The following is a 25,677-nucleotide window of genomic DNA, read 5'->3' as shown; positions in this document are numbered from 1 at the left end:
AGGACCACCCCTGGCTTCCTAGCAGGTGGTAATGAGATACCTAGTGTAGGTACTTTAAAGAACAAAACCATATGGCCACCATATTTTCCATGAACTACAACTCCCAGCATTCCAGGAAGTTAGCTGGACCTTGGGCAGGTAGGGTCTACAGGTTAACTTTGGGTCTTACACAATTTCCAAAGTTCAGTGTGCAGAGCTCCACTTGCCTCTGCCTCCCCTGTGCTGGGATTAAAGGTGTGCACCACCACACAAAAGTCTATTTTTTTTTTAATGTTAATTGCACACCTTCAATCCCAGCACTTGGGAGGCAGATCTCTGTGAGTTCAAGACCAGCCTGGTCTGCATAGTGAGTTCCAGGACAGCCAGGATGAGATAGAGAGACCCTATCTGAAAATCAAAAATAAAAATGTAAATAAACCCAGGACTACCTGCCCAGAGGTGACACAGCCTACACTCTGTCAATCACCAATCAACAAAATGCCCCGGAGGCCAATCTGATGGAGGCCGTTTTTTTTTTTTCTCAGCTGAACTTCCTTCCCTCTTCCTAGATCACCCTGTTGGGGTTCAGGAGTCGCCCCACAAACCACACAAACACCCATCTCACGCTAACACTCTGACAGGGATGGTTTATTGAACACACACAAAAAGACTGATCAACCAAGGCAACAGCTTCAGGCTCCAGGGCAGAAAGCTGCTCACTGGACATTTCTCGGGCCCAGCTTATAAAGACTAAACCACAAAAACCACAATTAGCTTGTGAGCAGTTGCTGGGAGTGCTGCCAGGTGGGCGGCCCCGGCTCAAGCCATTTTAAACCAAACAGTTTATATTTAATTTGATGGGTCCTGTAGGGTTTGTGGGTCCCATTTCTGCTCCACCACAGGGCTCGGGCTGCTCGGGGTGGTAGGACACAGGAAGTGACCATGTTTACCCCACACTGTTGCTGGGCGGGTGTCAGGCTGTAGGGAAGCCACAGGACATCGTTCCAGGAGTTAGACAGTTAGTCTAAGGCACAGGACCACCGGAGCTGGCACGGGGGTCCCTGGGGCTTGCAAGGAGACCAGGGCCATCTGGTTCTCGGGCTCTCGGACATCCAGGTGTTGCTGGAGCCTCAGAAGAGCTGAGAACAGAGAGACCCCCACCCCAGGCTGGATCTAGCCCAGAGCCGGAGGGGGAGAGTGGGGGAAACTCCGGCTGGATCCCACGGTGGGAGTACTTGGCTCAGCGGGTGGCAGTCTTGGGCTTGGGTTGGGCTCAGTGGCGGCCACAGCCACGGCCATGGCTGGGAGCCAGAGAGGCCTTCTACAGGAGATTAGACGGCGATCTAAAAGGCAAAGGGCTCCAATGGGCCCCCACGGTGGATTCCGATGAAAAGAGGCAGTCCATGGTTTTAAGGCATTTATTGTCATGGCAGAAAGTAGATGAGTAAAACCGTACCCCACTTCTCAGGGCAGGCCTGAGGTTAAATACTTTTTGCAGGGAGGAGTGTCTGGGAAGGAAAGTTTATTGGCTAAGCCCTTCAGACCTTTAGGCACCTCATTAAAATGGAGATCTGTCTTGAATCTGTGTGATCTGTGGTCATGTCCTCTACCTGTGGAGGGGCTTGGGGCGTTGCCCTTACGTGACTGGTAGCCACAAACCTATGGAGGGCAGAGGCCTCGTGCCAGGAGCCTGGTGCCTGGGAACAGGCAAAACGCCTACTGTCCCTTCAGGGTCACCAGGGTTTCAAGCCTTAGCTCAACTAGGAACAAGGCTACCTTTCATGGTCCTACTGGGTCCTAAGTGAAGCTTACGGTTGTGGAATTTTTTAAGATTAACAAACCTCATCACACAGAACTTAACAGGGTATGTGGTCAGCATGACACTGTTCTGAGTCAGCCTATTTTCTGTGTCAATGACGGGTAGGCATATCACAGGAACAGTATGAAATAGCTGGTGGGCATGAAACAAAATGGCTGCAGCTATGCTGGGGGTGGCAGACCTCAACAGTCTTAGCTTGTGTCGAGTTAATTAAACAAAACTAAATAGCATGCACAACTACAGAGAAATCACTGAGCCTCCTGGGTAGTAAATGAAAATAAATAACCGAGTCATCCGATAATGGTTATTGTTAGAGTCATGGTGACCTTTGCCCCACAGGTGGACCTGTGTCTGGGAGGGAAAGCATGAGTTTGTGAGTCACAGGGGTTTGAGTTAAAATCTTGGCGCTCCTAGCTGATGTAATCACTTCTTCATTCTCTTATTCACTAATAAACCGTCTGGATTTCATCACTCCCGATAGGGAGGCAGGATGGTCAGGCAGTCAAGGCCAGTCTTGACTGCATATGTGAATTTGAGGCCAGCTTAGGCCACCTGAGAGCTTGTTCAAAAATCGCAGTAACATAGGCCCATTGTGGTGATAAAGGCCTTTAATCCCAGCTCTTGGGAAGCAGAGGCAGGTGGATCTTTGTGAGTTTGAAGCCAGCATGTTCTACATAGCAAATGCCAGACAAGTCAGGGCTACATGGTGACACCCCATGTCTTAGTTATGATTTCTATTGCTGTGACAAAACACAATGACCAAAAACAACTTGAGTGGGCAAGGGTTTATTTCAGCTTATAATTCTCAGGTCACCATCCTTCACTGAGAGAAGTCAGGGCAAGAACTCAGGTAGGACCCTGGAGGGAGAAAGAAGCAGGAGCTGCGGAGAACCACTTCTCCCTAGCTGGCTCCTTTCAGCTTACCCAGCCTGGTTTCTTATGTACTCCAGGACCACCTGCCTGGGGGTAGCACCTGCCAGGTGGGCTGGGTCCTCCTGTATCAGTCATTAATCAAGAAAATGCCAGGCCGGGTGGTGGTGGCGCACGCCTTTAGTCCCAACACTCCGGAGGCAGAGGCAGGTGGATCTCTGAGTTCAAGGCCAACCTGATTTATAGCGAGGGATCCATGACAGCCAGGGCTACACAGAGAAACCCATCTCAAAGAAAAAAGGGGAAAAAAAGGAAAGAAGGAAGGGAGAGAGAGAGGAGAGAGAGAGAGAGAGAGAAAGAGAGAGAGAGAGAGAGAGACCATAGAGATATGCTCACAGGCCAATCTAATGGAGGCAAGTCCCCAAGTCCCCAACTGAGATTCTTGATTCTTTCTTCCCAGATATGTCTAGGTTTGTGTCAAGTTGATAAATAATAAGTACACTCTGACTTACACACACACACACACACACACACACACACACACACATGACCACTAAAAACAAACCCAAACAAAATAACTCAATTTTAGCAGCCACCGTCATTCACCAATCACCTAACCAAGTGCCTGGAATGTACTGGCCCTCAGGCCACGTCTCTCTGAGTGTGACACACATCTGTCATAATCATCTTCCTTTTCCAGAGAAGAGCTGTGCTCAGAGAGACAGAGAACCTGGTAATGAAGCCAAGAGGCGGGTCCCAGCTGCCTCCTATCTCGTTGACCTTCGGCCTCCGTCCCCTCTGATGTGGTTGAGGGGCAGGGCTATGTGTAATGCCACGCCCTTCTTCCTCAGCCTTCAGTCTGTACTGGTTATGGAGGGCAGGGGACCCTAGAATTTTCTATGCTGAAATCGTGGGTTATCCCCCTCCCCTCCCACCACTACTAATAGGGGTGCTGGAGGAAGAGGCTGACGGGGACTCTAACAGGTGGTGGGGCAAAGGCAGAGACCCAGCCTGTGGAGGAGGAGTGTGGCTGGTGCCCCATAAAAATCCTGAGGGTCCTCAAGGTTCTTCTACCCAAAATTCCCCGAGAGGTACAAGGACAGGACGACATGGGCTGTATTCTGGACTCGGGCCGTGGCCTCATTCCTGCCTGGGGGATGCTTCTACTAACAGGTGCGTGAGAGAATTCGGCTTCACCTCCGGCTGGGGACAGAACAGGGACACCCTCAGAGAGTCCACATAGCTCATCACACAGAACTCCTGGTTATGAAACCGGGACTCCCCAAATTCACCAGCCATCTTTTTGTTGTGGAGTAGGATCTTTTTAGAATAGTCTTGCTAGGTAGGCCGACTCGGCAGCATTGGCTCAGAATTTCCTGAGACCCTCCTGCTTCAGCTCCTCCCTCCTCCCACCGCTGGGGTCCCGGGGGTGTGCCTACACAGCCTGGCTCTTGACCAGCGGTCCTCAGTCACATCCTTTCTGCCTCCGGGGAGGTTCCAGTTCTTTTGACAAAGGAGAATTAGAAGATCAGAGAGGGACTGTCACATGCTAAACATTCAAGGCTTGGAAAGATCAGAATTAGAGGGGGCTGGAGAGATGGCTCAGTGGTTAAGAGCACTGACTGCTCTTCCAGAGGTTCTGAGTTCAACTCCCAGCAACCACATGGTGGCTCACAACCATCTGTAATGGGATCTGATGCCCTCTTCTAGTGTGTCTGAAGACAGCTACAGTGTATTCATATACATGACATAAAGAAAAGAATTAGAACTGCAGAACCCTGTCCAAATTATCACAGCTACTAAAATCATCACAGCCCAGCATTATCTCAGAGCCTGGAAGACTAAGACAGGAAGATTGCTGTGAATTCGAGGCTAACCTATGCTCGAAGACCACACTAGTCAGGACTATGTAACAAGACCTTGTCTCAAACAAACTAACAATAAACATTCACATATCAGGGTCCTGAACACTAGTCTCAGTTGGTCCATGGAGGTCCTGGGTTCCATCACCAACACCAGATAAACCAGGTGTGGTGGTATACACAGTAATCCCAGCGTTAGGCAGAAGGCAGGAGGATCAGGAGTTCAAGTCATTTCTGGTTACATTGTAAGCTCGAGGCTAGCCTGGGCTACATGAGAGCTTATCTCAAAAAGAAAAAATTGGGGATTTAGGGGTAGGCAGTGTGATAGCTCAATGGCCATGAAAGCCTAACACCTGAATTTGATCTCCAAAACCCATGTAAAGATGAAGGAAAGAACAGAGTCACACAATTGTTTTCTGACCTGTGTGTTTGTGTGTGTGTGTGTGTGTGCGCGCGCATGTGCATGTATGTATGTGTAAAGGGGTGGGGGGAGACATGGACGGACACACACACACATACACAGTAACAAAAAAAAAAAATCACAATAAGAGAATTTCAGCCATCACAGTGCATGGTCGCTGGGACTAAACACATCTACCTACCAGTCAGACCTACATGCTATCAGACAGGGAAGTTTACCTTCCACACCCACTGGTCTGCATTTCATGGTGTATGTGTGTGGGTGGGGGGGGGTGTACTACAGCTCACATAAGTTACATAGCTTCCTCAGGTCACACAGCTTGGAGGAGAGAATGAAGCTTTGAAGTACAGTAGCATTCATGTCGGAGACCACAGAGGGGCCTCTCATAACAAGCCGCCCCTCCTGGTCCAAAGTTCCGAGCCAGGGGTTGTGATCTGGGCCCGTGATGCCAGCGCTTGAAAGGTTGAGGCAGGAGGATGATGAGTCTGGATCCAGTCTGGGGCCCATAATGAGACCTAATCTCAAAAAGAAACAACAAAAAGGTCCAGTTCTGTCCATTCTAAAGCCACCTGAGGTGGGCGTGGTGGTGTCCACCTGTAATCCCAGCACGTGACAGGCAAAGGCAGGGGCCCACGGAAATCTGGAGGCCAGCCTGATCTAGGTGGCAAGTTCTAGGTTAGCCAGGGCTCATTGTTAGACTCTGTCCCCCAAACCAGCAAAACATAAATAAAGCTCCAAACTCCATTGGGCTTAAAGCTTTCCTGGTCCCCATGTCAGGGCTTTCACTGCAAGGGGGATGGAGACTCGCTGACATCTCCCTATTCTCTCTGGGTGTGCTTCTTCTCCTTTACAGCTGCTCTCTGGGTGTGAACAGAGAAAGGGGGGAGAGGAAAACAGGCCTGAGTGCTTGCACCTGACTGCTGTAGTTATGGGGGAGAGAGTGTTTGTGCTCGTGGATCTGTCTGGCTGGGGATGCTTAGCATCATCTCCCACCATCCCTAAGTCTCTCCGCCCAAGAGAGCCTCCGCCTCCCTCCACAGTCCTTGGCTGTTCATGTCCTTCTGAATGGTGGCACTGTGGGTCATTTCCCAAGGCCCCTCCTGTGTTAGCATACCTGTTCTCCACTGCTGCAGTGCAGTGGTCCTCATACAAGCATTCTTCCAAAGGTCTTTCACCAAGCCCACACCCCAGCCCCATTTCAAGTCTTGACCAAAGAAGCCTCAGATAGAGCTACCTCAGCCACCCTTGACAGCTCCAAGACTCCTTCTCTGAGCCCCAAGGAGCTGGAAGAATCAGCAGGGTGAGGTGGAGAAGTATCTCTTTGTGTTAGGTCTTGGTAGGGAATATGGTTTCTTCACATCCATTTTGTTCCTGGCCTTTAGAAAGGTCAGGGGTTGGGACTGAAGAGATAGCTCAGAAGTTAAGATCACTAGCTGCTCTTGCAAAGGACCTAGGTTCGGTTCCCAGCACCCACAGCAAGGCTCACAACCTGTATCATTAGCATTTGTGTGAGTTGTGAGCTGTGGTGTGTATGCAGAGGTCGGTAGAACAGCTATGCAGACCAAGTTCTCTTCTTCCACTTTTCTGTGGGTTCCAGGTTATCTGATGGTTCACGGCATGGCTGCTCTCCCTGAGGACCTGGGTTCAGTTCTCAGTGTGACTAATAGGATAAAGTAGCAGTGTGTCTTCTTAGTTAGGGTTTTACTTCTGTGAACAGACGCCATGACCAAGGCAACTCTTATAAGGACCACATTTAATTGGGGCTGGTTTACATGTTCAGAAGTTCAGTCCATTATCATCAAGGCTGGAGCACGGCAGCATCCAGGCAGGCAGGGTTCAGGAGGAGATGAGCCTTCATCTGAAGGCTGCTGGCAGAATACTAACTTCCAGGCAGCTAGGCTGAGGGTCTTAAAGCCCATGCCCACAGTGCCACACCTACTCCAACAGGACCACACTTTCTAATTGTGCCACTCCCTGGGCTGAGCATATACAAACCATCACAAGTGGTATCTTAGCAGGTCGTGGACAAGGTGTGCAGCTAAGAGATTGCAGCACGCTACAGATATAGCACAAGAGTGTCATGGGGGGGGGGGGGGAGAGAATGCACTGAAAGGCCATTTCAGAGAGTGGACATGAAAGAGAGATGCAGACAGACAGACAGACAGACAGACAGACCAGGACAGACAGAACGATCTGAGGTGGACATGAAAGACCCCTGCAAGGGGACCCTCACCCAAGTCCAGGCCTGCACACCCCAAGGACACACGAGAGACCTTCTTGATGCAATTGCAGAGGAGGTTTAATGATGAGGGCCCTCGGGCCAGAACATATCTTACGCAGGAGATAGAGGTTCCGACCCAGAACCCAGGAAACTTGGAATATTTATGGATAGGGGTTGAGGAGAGGGGAAAATTTGGCGCAGTTACATATGATTGGTTGCACTTTCGCACGGCTACACAATTGGCTGTTTTACAAATTTTGAACATAGTACTGGGAAGACCAAGGAAAGGAGGGGTAACCAAGAACAGTGGAACATTTCAGAGGAATCCAGCCCAAATAATCTAGAGTCATGTGAAAATCACTCTGCACACTCATTCTTCTCAAAAATGTGGTTTTTACCATGTCATTGTGTCCTATCCTGCCATTTCAGATTAACTATCTTTACTTTTTCTGGCTATAGCCCCACCTAGGTGGCAGCATCTTTATCTGTAGTCAGAAATGTGTCTTCCTGCCTTGGGCCTCTCTCACCCATAGGTGGGCCTATTGTTTAAGGCTTGATTCAGGGAATAATGTCCTCCCATCCGGAATGTGCTCCGGGGAAGTGAAGACCTGAAATCTTATTTTCAGTTCCTCGTTCTGGAATCTGCACTTTTCTGCTCAGGTCTAAGGCGAAAAATCTACACATATTTCATAAAATGGCCTTTATAATTTTTCACTCTACAGACAGAGCCTTTTAAAGGGGGTGCTTGTCTCTACTCAACTCATAGTGGCTGCCACGGAGTTTGAAAGGCAGGCTGGTAGGTTACAGCAGTGACCCAGAACTGCCTGCTGTGTGAGGGGCCCGGTAAAGAAACTGCCGACAAAATGGCTCTGTGATAGGTGGAAGTTTTTATGGTAGATACGAGCGAAAGAGAGCAAAAGAAGTGAACTGAACATGGCCAGGGACGCAGGAGGGATCGGGAGAGCAGTGGAGATGTAAGCAAATGATAGAGAGTACAGCAGAGAGAGAGAGAGAGAGAGAGAGAGAGAGACTCAGAGTAAGTAGGGGCGAGAGCAGGAGCAGAGGGGGAGGGAGTAAGAGGGAACAGCGAACAGCGGGGAATGGAGAGTAAGTAAGCTCGGAAGGGTCGGAAACAGTGGGTTGTGAGGATTGTAGTCCCTAGGGGAGGGAAGTGTCTGAGCCTCGCCTGTGGCTTTGCGATGTGTAATAAGACACCTGTGGTACTCAGGGAGCCTGGAGGCCAGCAAGCACTTTGATGTGCTGACAGACACCCCAGGTTCCCATACATTCCTTCTGCCTGAGGTAAAGAAAATGACTCCTTAGGGCTGGTGAAAACTGGTTTCACAAGTTCCTGAGGGATTCCTGCTTTCATCTAAAATCTTCCTACTTTCTAGGTTGAGATCGGTTCTGCAGATTTGAACTGCCTAACACCTGTACACCCAGATCTAGGGTATTTGATAACTCTCTTCTGGCCTTGATGAGCACCAGCACACACACACACACACACACACACACACACACACACACACACGTCTGTCAGGAGGATTGCCACAAGTGATTTCCAGGTCAGCCTGGATAGCCTGGACTACACAGTAAAGCCCAATCTATAAAACAACAGTAACAACAAAAAGAATCAGTGCACTTTTGTTTTGTTTGAGACGGAGCCTCACGTAGCCCAGGCTTGCCCCGTGGTTGCCTTTGAACTCCTGATCCTACTGCCTCTACCCAACAAGGGATAGGATCCCAGCTCTCAGCACCACAACCAGCCTCTCTAGAACTTGTATTAATACTTTGCTGTTGCAGTGGGCAAAATATCCCAACAAGCAAGTTAGGAAGAAAACAAAGGTTCATAAGGGGTACAGTCCATTGGCGTAGGGAAGGCTGGCCACCAGGAAATCACGGCCATAGGATCAGGAAACTGGTTGGTCACATTTTCTATCACACACAAGAAGGGGAGGCGTAGAGGAAGTAAGGCCAAGCTATAAACACCTAAGTCCTGCCTCCAGTGTTGCACTTCCTCCTGCAAGACTATATCCTAGTCTGTCTCCACCTTCCTAGTGTTTCTTAACCTTAATACTGCGACCTTTTAATACATACAGTTCCTCAGGTTGTGGTGACCCCCCAACCATAAAATTATTGTTGCTACTTCATAACTGTAATTTTGCTACCGTTGTGTTTTATAAAAAGATAGAGTAAGAATATGTTTGGTGGAGGTGTAGTCAGGTGAGGGGGGAAGGGGGTGCCTTTGTGGGCCCATGCTGAGGCATCCCTTCCCCCTGAGGGACCAGCCACACAATGGATACAGTATAAAATAGAGTTTATTTAGGGCATGGGGAGGGGAGATGAGAGGGTAGTAGAGGCAGAGAAAGGCGGGGTGGGGGGCGGGAAGAGTAGAGAGTAGGAGCACCACCCCGAGCATGTGGAGAGAGAAGGGGGAATGGGGAGAGGGGGGAAGGGATGAGAGGACAGAGTGGGAGAAGGAAGGCAAGAGAGCGAGGAGGGGGCAAGCAGCCCCTTTTATGGTGACTCGGGCATACCAAGCCATTGCCAGGTAACTGTGGGGTGGAGCTTAGACAAAAACAGTAACTAACAGCTACTGTTATAAATTGTAATGTAAATACCTGATATGTAGGGTATCTGTCATCTCTGCAAAAGGGGGTCACGTCCCACAGGTTGAGAACCCCTCTCCTTGAGGTTCTGCAACTTCTCCCAAACAGCACTTCTTCACGGGGACCAGATCTTCAAACAACTCGTCCACACCAACACTTTCCCCAGCATCTGTAACATTGGTTCACTTGTGGGCAGGCCACTTGCGGGTAGTATGTCTCCTGTGGTCTCACTTGTCCCTCGATGTCTCTTCCTCCTTCCTGCTTCCTCCAAGGTGTCCTGCTTGCCTCCTGCACCTGCTCACCCACCTCCAAGCTGCCCCAGATGGAAGGAGCTGGCACCCACCTGCTTGTTCCTGGAGCCCTTGAGGGAGTTCTCAGCACTTCAAGGTTCCAAGAGCATGAAGCCCAGCCGCCAGCCATGTCCTCTCCCGAGGGCCTCCCGGGACTTCCTCGCACTGGCCAAGAGGTGCCTCACACTGAAGATAGCCTGGTCATCAGGGATATGTCAGCTCAAAACTCAGAGAGCCACGCTGAGATTCTGGACGCTGTCAAGTCCCACAGGAGTCTGACAGAACACAGTCAAGTCAAGTGTGAGTGGGGCCCATGGAGAGGGACCCGTTCTCAGAAATCAGACTCGCCTCACCCCTCAGGGCCCAACAGGGTATCTGTCAGTGTTGCTAATCACCCCTGTGACAGACCCGGTTCTCTCACTAGCTGAGACTAGCTGAGACTGGATAAGTTATAAAGAATGGAGGTATAAAGTCAGGTCTTGTAGTAAGGGTTTCTATTGCAGTGATGAAACCCAATCACCAGAGACAACTTAGGGCAGAGAAGGTTAATGTTAACTTACATCTCCAGTTCACGACAAACAGAAGTCAGGGCAGGAACCTGGAGGCAGGACCTGAGGCAGAGACCATGGAGGGACAATGTTTACTGGATTGTTCTCCATGCTCACCTGTTTTCTTCCGTAACTCAGGACCACCCTCTCAGAGGTATCACTGCTCCTAGTGAGCTGGCCCCTCCCATTTCAATCATTAATCAAGAAAAGGAAGCCCGGCAGTGGTTAATCCCAGCACTCAGGAGGCAGAGGCAGGCGGATTTCTGAGTTCGAGGCCAGCCTGGTCTACAGAGTGAGTTCCAGGACAGCCAGGGCTACACAGAGAAACCCTGTCTCAGGAAAAAGAAAGAAAGATAGGAAAACAACAACAACAAAAGTGACCCCACAGACTTGCCTATGGGCCAGTCGTATAGAGGCATTTTCTAAATCGAGGTCCCTGCTTTCCTGAAAACTTTAGCTTGAATCAAGGTGAAAGAAAAACAACAAAAACAAACAAACAAACAAAACAAAAACAGTAATCAGAACAGTGGGAATGGAGACACGGGCCTGTAATCTCAGCACTTAGGAAGCCGAAGCAGGACTCGAAGTCTGGGACTATATTGTGTGTTTGAGGCCAACCTGGGATCCATGAGATTCTGTCTCAAACATACACCCTATATTTTAAAAATAACATTTGTGTAGAAGGTTCTAGAGGTTAAGGGCTAGCTAGCACTTGGTGAGGGTCTTGTATTTGCTGTAACCTGCTAGATGCTTTCATTTAACAAGATACAAGAGGGAGAAAGGCAGGAGAGTCACCCACCTGAACAACTCAGTGAGACTCTGTCTTATAAAGAGCAGAAGCGAAGCCACAATAAAGCTCAGTGGTAGAGCCCCTGCCTAGAATCCCCCAATGAGGGGTGGGGGCGTGGCTCAGTGGTAGAGCCCCTGCCTAGAATCCCCCAGTGAGAGGCTGGGGGTGTGGCTCAGTGGTAGAGCCCCTGCCTAGAATCCCCCAGTGAGGGGCTGGGGGTGTGGCTCAGTGGTAGAGCCCCTGCCTAGAATCCCCCAGTGAGGGGCTGGGGGTGTGGCTCAGTGGTAGAGCCCCTGCCTAGAATCCCTCAGTGAGGGGCTGGGGGCGTGGCTCAGTGGTAGAGCCCCTGCCTAGAATCCCCCAGTGAGAGGCTGGGGGTGTGGCTCAGTGGTAGAGCCCCTGCCTAGAATCCCCCAGTGAAGGGCTGGGGGCGTGGCTCAGTGGTAGAGCCCCTGCCTAGAATCCCCCAGTGAGGGGCTGGGGGCGTGGCTCAGTGGTAGAGCCCCTGCCTAGAATCCCCCAGTGAGAAGCTGGGAGCGTGGCTCAGTGGTAGAGCCCCTGCCTAGAATCCCCTAGTGAGGGGCTGGGGGCGTGGCTCAGTGGTAGAGCCCCTGCCTAGAATCCCCCAGTGAGGGGCTGGGGGTGTGGCTCAGTGGTAGAGCCCCTGCCTAGAATCCCCCAGTGACATGGTTCAGTGGGTAAAAAGCACTTGTCACCAAGCTTGGTGAGCTGAGTTTAGTCCTCAGGACCCACAGAGTAGAAGTAGAAGAGAACCAGCTCTACACACTGTCCTCTGACATTTTTATGTATCCCCCAAACTCCCAACAAACACATTTAAAATAAAAATAACTTTTAAAAAATATAATAAAGAAACTTAAAAGAAAATGCACCTTTCCTCTGGCGGCAGCCATCAGGTGAGCCAAGATGGGTGCATACAAATACATCCAGGAGCTATGGAGGAAGAAGCAGTCCGACGTGATGCGCTTTCTTCTGCGGGTCCGCTGCTGGCAGTACCGCCAGCTCTCCACGCTGCACAGGGCTCCCCGCCCCACCCGGCCTGATAAAGCGCGAAGACTGGGATACAAGGCGAAGCAAGGTTATGTCATTTACAGGATTCGTGTCCGCCGTGGTGGTCGCAAACGCCCGGTTCCTAAGGGTGCAACTTGCGGCAAGCCTGTCCACCATGGTGTTAACCAGCTGAAATTTGCCCGAAGCCTTCAGTCTGTTGCTGAGGAGAGAGCTGGGCGCCATTGTGGGGCTTTGAGAGTCCTGAATTCCTACTGGGTTGGTGAAGATTCCACATACAAATTTTTCGAGGTTATCCTCATTGATCCATTCCATAAAGCTATCAGAAGAAATCCTGACACCCAGTGGATCACCAAACCAGTCCACAAGCACAGAGAGATTCGTGGGCTGACATCTGCTGGCCGAAAGAGCCGTGGCCTTGGAAAGGGCCACAAGTTCCACCACACTATTGGTGGTTCTCGCCGTGCAGCCTGGAGAAGGCGCAATACTCTCCAGCTCCACCGTTACCGCTAATACACATGATATTTGTATAATTCATATCCAATAAACAATTTTAGGACAGTCAAAAAAAAAAAAAAAAGAAAAAAAGAAAATGCACAGTTATGTTTGGTGAATGTGGCACACACCTTTCATCCCAGCACTCAGGAGGCAGAGGCAGGCAGGTCTCTGTGCATTTGAAGGCAGCCTGGTCTACAGGGCAGGCTTTAGGACAGCCAGAGCTATATAGGGAGACATAGTATAAAAACAAAACAAGCAAGCAAAATAAAAAATATTCTCAGTTTTAAGAGAAATAGTTTAATATAATTGTGCCTAACTTTACTGAATACTTGGTAAGCTGGTATTATTATTATTACTAGTATAATTAATTCTGTGATTACTGTAATGGCCACATGCAATGGAACACATATAGCCCCAGTAGGGCTATACTAATGAATGCATGAATGACAGAGAATGAATGAATGTGTGAGTGAATGAATGAATGTGTGAGTGGATGCATGTGAGTGAATGAATGTTTGAAGGAATGAATGAATGAGAGTAAATGAATGTATGTGTGTGAATGAATGTATGCATGAGATGCCAGTGTCTCTGAGAGGTCACCTGGAGGTCTTGCTCTCTGTTCCCACAGACAACCCCAGCCTGATCCCACTGGTGACCTTTCCAGAGGCTTTCAAAGGCATAATCTACAGTGACCTTAACTACTCTGTGATCCTGCAGTGGGTGGCCATCATGGACCCAGAACCTGTGCTGAGCTGGACATTTAATGGGAAGCCATGCGGAACTGGGGAGAAGCTATTTATCCGGCGACTGTCCCCAAATCAGTTGGGCACATATCTGTGCATAGCCAAGAACACAGACAAAGAGCTGGTATCTGAGCCGGTGACTGTCTCATTGAGCCGTAAGTGTCCCTGGGATCTTTACCCATATGGGTCTGAAGCTGGCTTCCCGTAGCCACCCCAGATCTTTATAACCAAAACATCACTCCATGTTTTCTTCTGTATGGTAGGCAGTGGCTTATTAGTCTTTTTTTTTTAATTTTTAATTTGTTCCATGTATTATGAATGTCTGCATGAGTATCTCTGTACGTATGAAGGCCAGAGACTGACAGGTCTCCCTTAACGGCTCCCTGCCTGGTTCACTGAAGCAGAGTTTCTCAGCTGAACCCAAAGGCCGCTGATACTAGCTAGCCTGCCAGCTTGCTCTAGGATCCTGTCTCCGACTCCTTGTCACCTCCCAGGCACTGGAATCAGGAGCAGGTCATCTGCCTGACATTTACATGTGAGTCCTGAAGGTCCCAACACTGGACCCTCTTTGCACAGAGAGTATTTTATCCACTGTACCATCTCCCCAGCCCTTCATTAACCCATTTTATATACGACAGACTTGGGCTTGGGGTCCTTGGCCAATACCCTCCCCTTATACCACCAAAGTCCAACTTTGTGAAGGGATGAGTTTTAGTGGGGTTACTTACATAAATGTGGGTGAGGAGTTACTAACAGGATCACATAGGACTCAAAGGCAGCTTCACACAGCTTCGGGAAGTCCGGAACTAGCTGTAGGTTCTAGGTAACCATGTGTATGTAAGTCATGGCTGCTGACAAGTTTTCAGACAAGCCCAGTTGAGGAGACATTCGCAGGCAAACTTGAAAGACTCTGGCCAGCCCCAGCATGAGTGACAGCTTATAAAGCCGGGAACCTGGAGGGCAGAATGGAGGCAGCTCCACAGGGTCGGGAGTATCCTTTCTGGTGCCTCAGCTTCAGCACAGGACACCCCAAGACCAAGTTCTCACCCCGAGAAGGGGAGGGGAGCAAGGAGAGGAGGAGGGGGTGCGTGTCCCAGAGGAACAAAGGACTGCCTCTGGATGGAAAGGAAACGGAGTTGACCCATGGGGAAATGCTATTTATAAAAGCACAAGGGGAAGCCCTGTGTTAGGGCGAGGTGTTTAATTTTAGTTGAGCATGTTTATTAGGGCAGCCAGAGGTAGCTTTGATCGCAGGACTTCAATACTTTGATAGCTGGATCTAGATAGTCTGCCTCAGGGGGAGGAAGTGACCAAATGAGGGAGTAGACTTTTTAGCTTTAGGAGTATAATCTAACAATTTTTTAGCAAGGCAGAGGGAATAGGGGAGAAGGGCAAGGCCTGCCAGAACCATGCTAGCCTTGTTCGGCTAGCCTGAATCCTTCAAGTTTGCCTGAGGGTGTCTTCTCAACTGGGTTTGTCTGAAAACTTGTCAGTAGCCACTACTTACACGTGGTTACTTAGAGCCTACAGCCAGTTTGGGTTAGTTATAGCCTACAGCCAGTTCGGGACTTCCTGAAGCTGCTTGAATTGCCTGCTTCCTGTCTTACAGACCTTTCCCTCCAGGATGGAGGCTTTGACACCCGCCCTCCCCCAGGACTTCCTATTGTTACACTTTGTTTTTACATCCTGTGTCTTTAGAAGTTTCCCAGGTGGTGGCTCACACCTTTAATCCCAACACTCTGGGAGAGGCAGAGGCAGGTGGATCTCTGAGGTCAAGGCCAGCCTGGTCTACAGACTGAATTCCAGACCAGCCAGAGCTACACAGAGAAGCTGTCTCAAAAAACCCAATAATAATAATAATAATAATAATAATAATAATAATAATAATAATAATAATAATAGGAGTCGTTTCCCTCCAAAGTGGAAGGTTATAATCTCCATGAAAACTCCTACATAACAAACCCAGAGTTTGACACTCGCTGGGCATCTTTTGACTGTTCTCCATTTAAAAACATTTTTAAATTTATTCTTTGAGAATTCCATACTGCATGCAATATATTTATCATATCCACCCCATGCCCTCCTCAGTTCCCTCCCTAGTTCTCCTCCTCCGACTCCTCTTCTTCAATTAGTGTACACGGATTCTGCCACCCATCGGAACACCGCAGCCTACCAGGGTAAACTCCTAAATCCAACTTCACTTTTTGGAGAACAGGGTCTAGGGTTCATGAGGGTTCGTGGATTCAATTAGACCAACTGGTCAATGGGCTTCAGGGATCAGCCAGTCAGTTTCTGCCCCCAGCCCCACCACAGGCAAAGCTGTGGCCACCCTGGTTACCAGGACCACTCCATCTGGGAACCACCCCCACCGCAGAGACCAGAGCAGGCAAAACTGGGATGCGGGAACTTGGAGGTGCCATCTGAGCTGGTTCTAACATATATAAAAAAGATTATGTGGACTCTGGGCAAGAAAGGGACAGAAAGAAGTGAGGGTGTGCCAGTCCACGTACAGGGGCGCTACCCACAGGGGTCTGCAGCGCTCTGGCCCGGCTGGAGCGGCCAAAGCATTGTGGCTATCCAAGAAGGAGAGGGAGCTGGAACAAGTCCAGTTGCCATGCCTACGTGGTGCAGGCAGGCAGGATGCAGCGGGTGGCCAGGAGCCAAGGGCTGGGCCACAAACAGGAAGTGGCTTCGGGAGAGAATTCTCTTCCCCAAGGTGTTAGAGCTATAAGACTCCCAGACAGTCGCTGGTGAATTACTCGTGTACTTTATTCCGTGTGGATGGGGTCTTATATACATTTTGCGGTGGGTTGGGGGTCTAAAGTCTGAGATGATAGGGCAGCCTCATCTGCGTGTGGAGGGGCTTTGGGTGCTGTCCCTGAGTGACTGATTGTCTTGGTCTTCTCCATGGGTGTGGTGGCCACGTGTTCCAGGACAGGAACCTGGTTGGGCATAGATTAAACGCCTACTGTTCTCAGATATGAGAATCACCGGGGTTTCTGAATCTGCTGGACTTTACCAAGTTTTCTGTCTGGCGGCACGGTCCACTGCCCCACAGAGGTGGGGAGAGGGAGAGAGGGAGAAGAGAGAGGGTGGGGAGGGAGACAGAGATGGATGAACTTGGTGTGGGGAGACCACAGTGTGCAGAGAAGTCTGAGTTATAAGTTGACAGGAATGGGGCTGTAGAGGTGGAGGGTGGCTCCTTCAGTCTTGTCTCCCCTTGGTTCCCAGAAGCCACCGTGGCTCCCACAGCTCCGGCCCCCACAGCTGCTTATCCTATGAAACCAAACGACTACCTGTCCCTCTCAGGAGGATCTGCCATAGCCCTCATCGTAGTGGCCACCCTGGGAGGCCTCGTACTGATCGGAGCTGTCTGCTTCTATTTAGTCCTGGCAGTTAAGGTAATTCTACCAGTGGAATAAGCTCAGTTCTATTCCCATCCTTATAGATGAGGCACAGAGAAGTCAAGACATTAATTCCAAGTCACACAGCCAGGGAGCAGCAACAATTTAAACCCTGACAGAAAACAAAACAAAACAAAACTACCACCAACCCAATAGACCCTAGAGGTGCCTATCTGACTCACTAATACCCAAAATGACAAAGAGAAGCTATAAGTGCTTGCTTGGTTGCTGTGGCTCACATCCCTGTTTAAGGGAGCTGTGGAGAAGTGCTCAGTGTGTCCATCTGGAAAATGGGGATGGTCATAACCACACCCGGCTCACAGAACAAGAGTCTGGACACCTTTAAGCAGTGGTGGGCTTTGTGAGTGCCACATCCCATCCCACTTGTGTCCTGTGAGGGAGGCAAACAAGGAACAAGAACGGATATCAAGGATGGAAACTCAGGAAGGGGGATGAGGAGCATTGGGGAGGGGGAAGAGACATCGGGGAGGCGGACGGGGCATCAGGGAGGGATGCCAGTGAACCCAGATGGGGAGGGGACCCACCCTGCAGAGAGAGAAGATAGCTAAACAAAGCCTTGAGCAGCAGATAGGGTTCAGTTGGCAAATTCACCTGCTGCCAACCCTGAGGGTCTGAGTTTGATCTCCAGGAACCAACATGGCGGAAGGAGACAATGCCAGAGCACACACACACCTAAAAACTGTAAAATAAGGGTTAGGGCCTCCATATGTGAATTTGGAGGGATCACAGAGCAACATGTAACAGTTATGTTCTCCCTCCCTCCCTCCTTCCCCCTCCCTCCTCCCTCGCCCTTCCAATCTTTACTGCAGAACTCATAGAGATAAAGACCGTGCAGCTGAGTCATGAGCGCATGAATCTCTACCTGAAGCCGATCCCAGAACAGGAGTCTCAGGACAGGATGATGTGGCCCTTGTCAAGCTCCCTCCTCCCTCCCATTTGTCCCAGGCTAAACAAAACCTTTTCCGTCCTCCTGCCGGCCAGCACCAACACCCCCCATCTTCCATCTTCGCAGTCCACCCATCCAGGAACACTGCCTCTATTCTTCAGCTTCAGAGGGACTGCGAACAAAAGAAACTCCCAGGCTTAGGTGAAGAGAGGGGAGGGGTAACAGGAGCAAGGATTTGGCAGAAGACACCATGAAGATTTCCCAGAATCCAAGGTTGTATCTGTCAGCGTCTGCAAGGTAACGAATTGCCTCTGGAACCTAACAGCTGAAACAGCAGCAGCAACAGCGTTTGTGCAGAGATTCCAGATCTATGGCTCGGCCGTAGTTGGGCTCCGCAGGTGGTGGCTTGCTGCAGCGTTTGTGGTCCACTGGCTGTCTGAAGGGGTAGCATCAGTGGGGACAGCTGGCCCTGCTTGGTATGTCCTCTCTCATGCTCAGAAAGGCAAACCTCAGCCGATTACAAGGCCTCTGACTGAGAGCTGAACACCATCACTGCCGTCCCATTGGTTGGAGGAAGTCACCAATGGCTTCCCAGCCAAGAGGTGGAGGAGTTGGCTCTGCCTCTGCCTGCTCTCAGTTTCCACCTTCTCTTATTACAAGCTTGCTCTCTGGGAATTCACACTCTGTGTCTTCTTCACAGCCTCCTCCCTCTTTCCTCCTTTCTCTTTCATCCCATTATCCCAAAATTCCTGTCGCTGGGAGTTGACTAACTCAGCTAGCTGCTGGGCTTCCTTACCACATGTAACATCTGCTGGAGTGATGGTTTTGTACACTGTATGAAGGTGTGGCTCTGTCCTTTTCCTGCCCAAGGCGCCTTTCTGATTGATTAAAATAAAAAGCCTATAGCCTATAGCAAAAGGCAGGATAGTAAGATGGGACATCCAGCAGAGAGAGAGGGACTCTGGGAAAGAGAGAATCCAGAGATTTGCCACCCAGGCTCAGAGGAAGTTGGACGTGTGGAACTGAGGCGTGATAACCAGCCATGTGGCAGACATGGAATAGTAAATCGGGCTAATGTAAGTCTGGGGCTAGCTGAGAGCAAGCCTAGCACGAGGCCTCGACATTTATTAGTAAACACTGTCTCTGTGTGGTTATTCTGTTCGGGAGCTGGGGTAGGCATAGAAAAGCCAGAATGGTTACAGACATCCCTGGTTTCCTGCCGGGAGGGGCACAGAGATGCAGGATGCCGTCGCAGGTCCTGGGATGGCAGAGAACATTTTGCTCTGTCTTGTAAGCTGAGCAAAGCGCAGAATATTTCTTCTGAGTGTACAGGTTGTTCTTGCTTATTTTCTAAGTAAAAATGTAGATTGCCGGTGTGTCTAGAAAAGGGGCGGTCAAGGCACACCCCCAGAAATCCACGGTGTCTCATGAACGGCATTTTGTGGGGGGTCTTCAGGTTAGGGTTTATGAGACATGGTCTCACTTTGTAATTCAGGCTAGTGTCCAAATCATAACTGGTATACATGCTGCTTAGTGAGTTTGAGGCCAGCCTGGGCTACATGAGATCCAGTCTTAGGAGGAGAGGAGGAGGAGGAGGGAGAGGAGGAGGACCCTGACTCAAAAATAATAAAATATTTTTTTTAATTTTTAAGATCCCAGCACGGTCACCCCTTCTTTGGCCTACACTTCCTACTTTTATCTGCCTTATTGGGCTGCAACCCCTGCTCAGCCCTGCACAAGCTGGGAATTCCAGTCTGCCCTCCTTCCCCAAACGCTGCCTACACTGAAAAACTCCAAAGGAACAACTCCAACAGCCCAGTTCTGCATTCTTGGCAGCTCTCAAAACCTGCTCCCTTGATGCTGCCAGCCACCCAAATCTTGGCTCAGCTTTTGATCATACTTGGCACAGACCCAGCTTGAAGCTGACACATTATCACCCTTTTTCTACAATCCATAAAACTTCCCCTCTCTAGCCAGGGTGCGGGACTTCTCCAGCCCTGCTTGTTCTTCGGGACTGATGAACCCATCCAGAAGCAATGCCTAATAAACCTGACTGTGCCATACTTTTAATTTGGTCTAATCTGGCCTATACCTGCATCATCTAGGGAGAGAAAAAGCCTAGAGACCCCTTCCTTGATATCTGTCAAAAGCACTGTTGTGTCAGTCACTGTTTGAGTGACAGCTCCGTGGTGTCAGTCCTCTCTAGTTGACTCTGAGTCCCCAAGACAGAAGCAGGTGTTGGGAGGGTGGGGGCTGAAGAAGGGCTCCTTAGGGCAAAGGGAATTAAGAACCCTCTCCATCCTGAGAGAATCTCTGTAAGCTCAGGAAGTGAGCAGAGGAAGTCCCTGAAAGGAACAGGTACATGAGGCCCCTCCTTACCGTGTATATACACATTAAGGACTGAAGTGGAAACTTCCGTTTTCTCTGGAAAGTTAGTTACATCAAATGATGTTTTGCTGCGGCACACATGATAAAGCAGACACACGAAAGGACGAGTGATGAAGGAGTATAGATATGACCCCACAGACCGTGTTCATGCAAATGCCAGAGGACATGTTGGATCCCTGGCAGCTGGAATTATGGGCAGTTTCAAGCCACCAGATGGGGTGCTGGGAACTAAACCTGGGTCCTCTGTAAGACCAGCTCATGCTGTCAACCCCTGAGCTGTCTTTCCAACACCCAGCTACTATTTTTAATAGACCGGTAGTGAGTGTTTAAGAGTGCTTACTATATTAAGAATTCTGGGAAATTGGCTATGCTCCCTGGGTGTGGTGACATCATTTGGCAGTGATGTCTGCCACTGTGAATGCCGAAAAGGAGCACTTTTATTGTTAGTGATGTCTGTTGGAGGTTTAAACCAGAAGACTCTATAAATCTGAATTTGTTCCCTAATCCTCGGCAGTGTGAGCAAATATCAGGTGCGATGGCTCTTCTAAAATTCTGCTACACCTGAGGAGATCAGAACAACTCTGGCAAGTTTGGAGCCTGCTATGGCCTACTGTGATTCACTTCGCAGAGGACAGAAGATTTATTTATAGCCCGCTCTCACAATCTCGACTCACCCCGTTAGTGACTCAGAGCACCTTCTAGGTAATGGGATCCATGTTTCAGATGCCTGACTGAGCCGGGCGTGGTCTCTGCCCACACAGGACTTTTACCCAGCCCTATCGGTCTGCCAGCCCCGCCCCTATCTACAGGCTCCACTTCCCACTTATCCAGCACCTCTTCCTAAAGGTTTTCTTTCTTTTCATCAGTAGAAATTTTTCTCTAAATTGTAGTCTTTTTTTTTTCTTTTTTCTTTTTTTCTTTAAATTACTTGTTATTTGTATCAATGTGTGTCTGTATGGCACTTGAATGCCCTGCCTTGGAAAGCTAGAAGAGATTCTCCTAAAGCTTTTATTTCAGGGGGCTATGAGCCACTTGGTGCTGGGAACTGAACTCCTACAAGTGCTCTTAAGGGCTTGAGTTGTGTCTCCAGACCACGGCCCTTCCTCCCACTCCCACTCCCTCCCGTATGTGTGTGTGTGAGTGGGGCGCGGGGAGAGGGAGAGACAGATTCTCTGGTAGCCCCAACCAGCCTTGAACCTCCTATGTCGCCAAAGGGTGATCTTGAATTCTTGAATATCTTGCCTCCACCCCCCACCATCACCACCACCAAGTACTGGGATTGAAGGCATGAGTCACCGCCTCTAGTTCCTGGGTTGAGGGAGGGGTGGCGGGAGTGGAGGGCAGGTGGCAGGAGGGGCGGGACAGGAGCCGGGGAACCAGGAACAACATGGGGGGAGGGGGGCGGTGGAAGGCACCCTGCAGGCTAGGCAAGCACTCCACAACCAAGCCTGTGGCCTCTGCTTGAAATTCTCTATATAGCACCCCACTGCTCTGAAGATGCCCCGGATGGAACCTAGTCCGATAAAGCAAGCAGAGGAGCCATGGATTGTGCAGGGTTAATATAAGCCTTTTTCCTGTAAATGGAGTTTCTGGAAAGATCCCGAGAATGTTACAGGTCTCCTGGTGCCCCATAAAATCTCCCTGCCTCCCATCCTGCCTCAGGAACAGGTAGAACGGAGAAGCCCAGGGGTTCTTAACACCAGCCAGGAGTCTTGGCGAGCTTTCAGGAGGAAGAGCCTCGCCCACTACAACCAACATCTAAGGGATAAGAACATGCCGGGAGATTCAGCTACAAGCAAGGCTCAGGCACGAGAGAGGAAAGCATGCACGACTTTAGGAGGGAGGGGAGGGCGGGTGGGGTGGGGGGAGAGGGCGGACAGCCGATATCACCCTGCCTCACTCAGTCTGTTAGAGAGGAAAGGAACTGGAGAGCGCCCTGCTGACTCATTCATCAGCGGGATAGTTCTCCGCATATTTCATTTTCTCTGGGCTTTCAAAGGAAAATGGAGGAGAAAAACAGAGGGCATCATCACTGGAACGGAATGTGCACCAGAGGAAGTCGGAGCTAGCGCTGTTGCGGAGGTTGGGCCAGGGAGGCTGGGTCTGCATTCTAGCACTTTCCTACAGAGCTGAGAACAGAAGGGAAAAGCCCCGCCCCATTCTCCACCTGCCCTCAGACAGCGCCAAGGAGGCGGACTGGGGATTGTCCCGGCTGGTCAACGCTGGAGAAAATGGGCTAGGGGACTGGAATAAGGTCCTTGCAGGGATGGCTGTCTCTTTCCTTCTTTCTTTCTTTCCCTCCCTCCCTCCCTTCCTTTCTTCCTTCCATTGTTTTATTTTCTGACTGGTTCTTCTGTAGACCTAGCAGAGAATGGCCTTGAACTCCTAATTCCTCTGCTTCCATCTCCCAAGTGCTGGATCTCCACACCAAATTCATGTAATACCTACCTCACCCAGAGCTGGGATCACATGACCTCACAGCCAAGTTCCAAATTTGGAAGTTGTTTTGTTTTTGTTTTTATTTTAAGTGAGATCACAGAGTTGTTCCTGTGTTAGGAAGGAAGACTCACAAGAAACAACCCTGAGTCAAAGCGGTCAAAGAAAATGTTCCCAATGTAGGCGGCGGCTAGACTGTTACCCAGGTTCAAGATCTGGTTTGTGACTTGCGGGTTTTACAGGTTCAAGCTGGGAAAGAGCAAATGTGGAAGCAGAGGCCTTTGGGTGGAAAGATGGCTCAGGGGTGAGCAGCGGGGGCGGGCAGCGGGAGCGAGCAGGGGTGGGGGGCTGCTGGCGATTGGGGAGGACTTAGGTTTGGTTCCCTGTGCTCATACAGAGTGGAGTGGGTCACATCACCTTTATTCAGCTCTGGGTATCAAACGGCTTTTATTGGCCTCTTTAGTTGTCACACACACACACACACACACACACTTGCATAAGCAAAATTTTTAAAAAGTGCAAAGGAAAAATTAAAGCAAAGATCTTACACACTTGAGTCTTGAGCAGGCTCCATTGCTATTTTATTTTATCATTTCTCCTCCCTTTTCAAGCTTACTCCATGTGATTTCATGTAGCCCAGGCTGGACGTGAACTTGTTTTATAGCCAAGGATGCTCTTCTGCCTTCAAAGATGACAGTCAGGACTCAGGACACCATACATTTCTTTCCTTGTCACACTGTGTCCTGGAACTGACTCTGTAGACCAGGCTGGCCTCAAACTCAGAGATCCTCCCGACTCTGCCTCCCGAGTGCCGGAATTAAAGGCATTTGCCACCATGCTTGGCTTGCATCTGGAATTTTTAAGAATTGTGAAGCTTTGAGCACCTAAGTAGAAAGCATGCTATCACTTGCTTTGCTAAGACAGTCTGCTCTTGTCAGCAGTGTGGCAACATCTTCTTAAACCAGACATAAATACCCTTTTACCCATTCGGGAAGCCACAGAGCGGATACCACCACATCTGTGGGGAGTGTCAGTCAGCCCAGCACACTTTACCACTTTATTTAGTTTTATCTGGGTGCTGAGGAATCAAACCCAGGTCTTTAGGCTTGGTTGCAAGTGCCTTTACCCACTGAGTCATCTTGTCAACCCTTCCCGCTATTTTTCATAAACACTGGCTCTGCTCTGTGCTGGCCAGTCCTAAAATTCTTTTCTGCAGTGAAGTCACAATTAAGAAACTTCGTCAAGCTGCTGGCATTGATCCTGGGATGTGTTTCCTGCTGTACCACCACTGACAAGGCCACATCAAAGTCACAGCAGTGCCACAAACCAAATCTGTTCCTTCTGAAATTGCTCTGTGGACTGAAGTTCCCCAACACTAAAAAGCCACATTTATGTTGAAGATTTCACAAGGCTGATGGACTGACTGACTACATGATTGTAGAGAGTTAGGATGGTGCCAGATCATCCCAAACTATCTTTAGCCCCTTATAGCAGCCATTCCCTCCCCAAGTCTGTGTCTGATCTAATGTCCTTTTGACCATCACATGAAACCTCTGGGAACGTATTATCTTTAAAAATCACCCATTCTCACCAACCCCAAAGCCAAGAATGTCATCCGACAGCCTCAGAGATCTTTCTGGTTTGGTGCCCTTATTTGCTTACTGCTGTTGTGATAAACACCAAGATCAAAAACAACTTGGGAAGGAAAAGGTTTCTTTCTGCCTACAGGTTACAGTCCATCATTGAGGGAAACCAAAGCAGGAATTCAAGACAAGAGAAACCATTCCCTGTCTCACATTCCTGCCTAGGGAGAGTACCGCCCACAGTGGACTGGGTACATACATTAGCAATCAAGAAAATGCCTCCTAGATTTGGCTAAAGGCCAATCTAACGAGACAAGGCTTAAAATAAGGTTCACTTTAGCAAGGTGTATCATGTAGACAAACAAGACAGTCCATCAGTCATGAACCTAATATGTCTACCACCATATAGCCCTGGCTGCCCTGGAATATGTAGACAAGGTTGGCTTAGAACTCACAGGGATCCCTCTGCCTCTGCCTTCCAAGTGCTGAGGTTAAAGGCTTGCACCACCACCACAAGGCCTGAGACCCTTTTGTTGGAACATAAGAACTGGGATCCATGATCCCAAGCCTGGTCACTCACAGTCAGCTCCAGAATCACCTCTCTGTTCTCTATGAGACCAGTGTTGTGTTTTTCATTGATAATAATGGCGTCCAATGGCAGGCTCCAAGAATGACCCATTTTCCGTGAAAGAGTCTCCCAGATTGGCACCAGGCACAGCTCATGTTCAGACACTCGGCATTGTCTTCTTGGCTGGGCGTCAGTGAATCACTTCTGAAGACCAGACCTGCTTTGGTTCGGCGGGTAGTCAACTGCTTTCCTCTAAGCTGGTTGTTTGGCCATTCTTTTTTAGTTTTAATTTATTTGTGCACATCAGTGTGTATAGCTGCAGGTACTGTGGAGGTGCTCATGGAAGCTGGAAGAAGGTATTGAGGTCCCAAGACCTGAATTAATAGGCCGTTTTGAGCTGGCCAATGAGAATGCTGGGAACTGGAGTCCTCTGGAAGAATAAGAGATTCTCCCAGCCAGCGAGCCACCTCTCCAGCCCCTGCTTCCTACTTTGTTCAAAAATACTTATGTACGTAAGTATTCCTACCATTTGGCCTCTTCCTCCTCCACTTCCTCTGTTTATCGAAACCTCCATTCTAGGTCTGGGTATCCAGCCATAAAGACACTTGAGGCACATTCTGGCTGGAGAGGTGGCACAGAGGGTAAAGGTGCTTGCAACCAAGTCTGATGACCTGGGTTCGATTCCCAGGGCCCACATGGTGGAAAGGACCAACTC

The 25,677-nt window shown here is 49.6% G+C and overlaps 1 protein-coding gene and 1 pseudogene across 1 annotated transcript; both read left to right on the top strand.

Annotated features, from left to right (window-relative positions):
• The first annotated feature begins 3,506 nt into the window (after positions 1-3,506).
• Igsf23 (immunoglobulin superfamily member 23) lies at positions 3,507-19,645 on the top strand. Its single transcript, XM_076929244.1, has 5 exons — positions 3,507-3,841; positions 10,054-10,371; positions 13,562-13,831; positions 16,908-17,077; positions 17,911-19,645. Exons 1-5 carry the CDS (start codon positions 3,778-3,780, stop codon positions 17,917-17,919), a joined length of 831 nt encoding a protein of 276 aa, XP_076785359.1. The 5' UTR covers positions 3,507-3,777; the 3' UTR covers positions 17,920-19,645.
• Positions 12,283-13,016, top strand: LOC117714405 (large ribosomal subunit protein eL15 pseudogene; annotated as a pseudogene).
• Positions 19,646-25,677: the final 6,032 nt, after the last annotated feature.

Source organism: Arvicanthis niloticus, chromosome 1, assembly GCF_011762505.2.
Source record: "Arvicanthis niloticus isolate mArvNil1 chromosome 1, mArvNil1.pat.X, whole genome shotgun sequence".
NCBI classification, from domain to species: Eukaryota; Metazoa; Chordata; class Mammalia; order Rodentia; family Muridae; genus Arvicanthis; species Arvicanthis niloticus.
Note: the sequence above shows the minus strand (reverse complement) of the source record. Positions and strands in the feature narration are given on the sequence as shown.

Bases quoted from the DNA above. Each gene is read 5' to 3' on its own strand.
- Igsf23 (XM_076929244.1), top strand. From the start codon at position 3,778: ATGGGCTGTATTCTGGACTCGGGCCGTGGCCTCATTCCTGCCTGGGGG. The intron at 3,842-10,053 runs GTGCGTGAGAGA...GCTTCCTCCAAG, and splicing joins GGGGATGCTTCTACTAACAG to GTGTCCTGCTTGCCTCCTGC. The intron at 10,372-13,561 runs GTGAGTGGGGCC...CTGTTCCCACAG, and splicing joins AGAACACAGTCAAGTCAAGT to ACAACCCCAGCCTGATCCCA.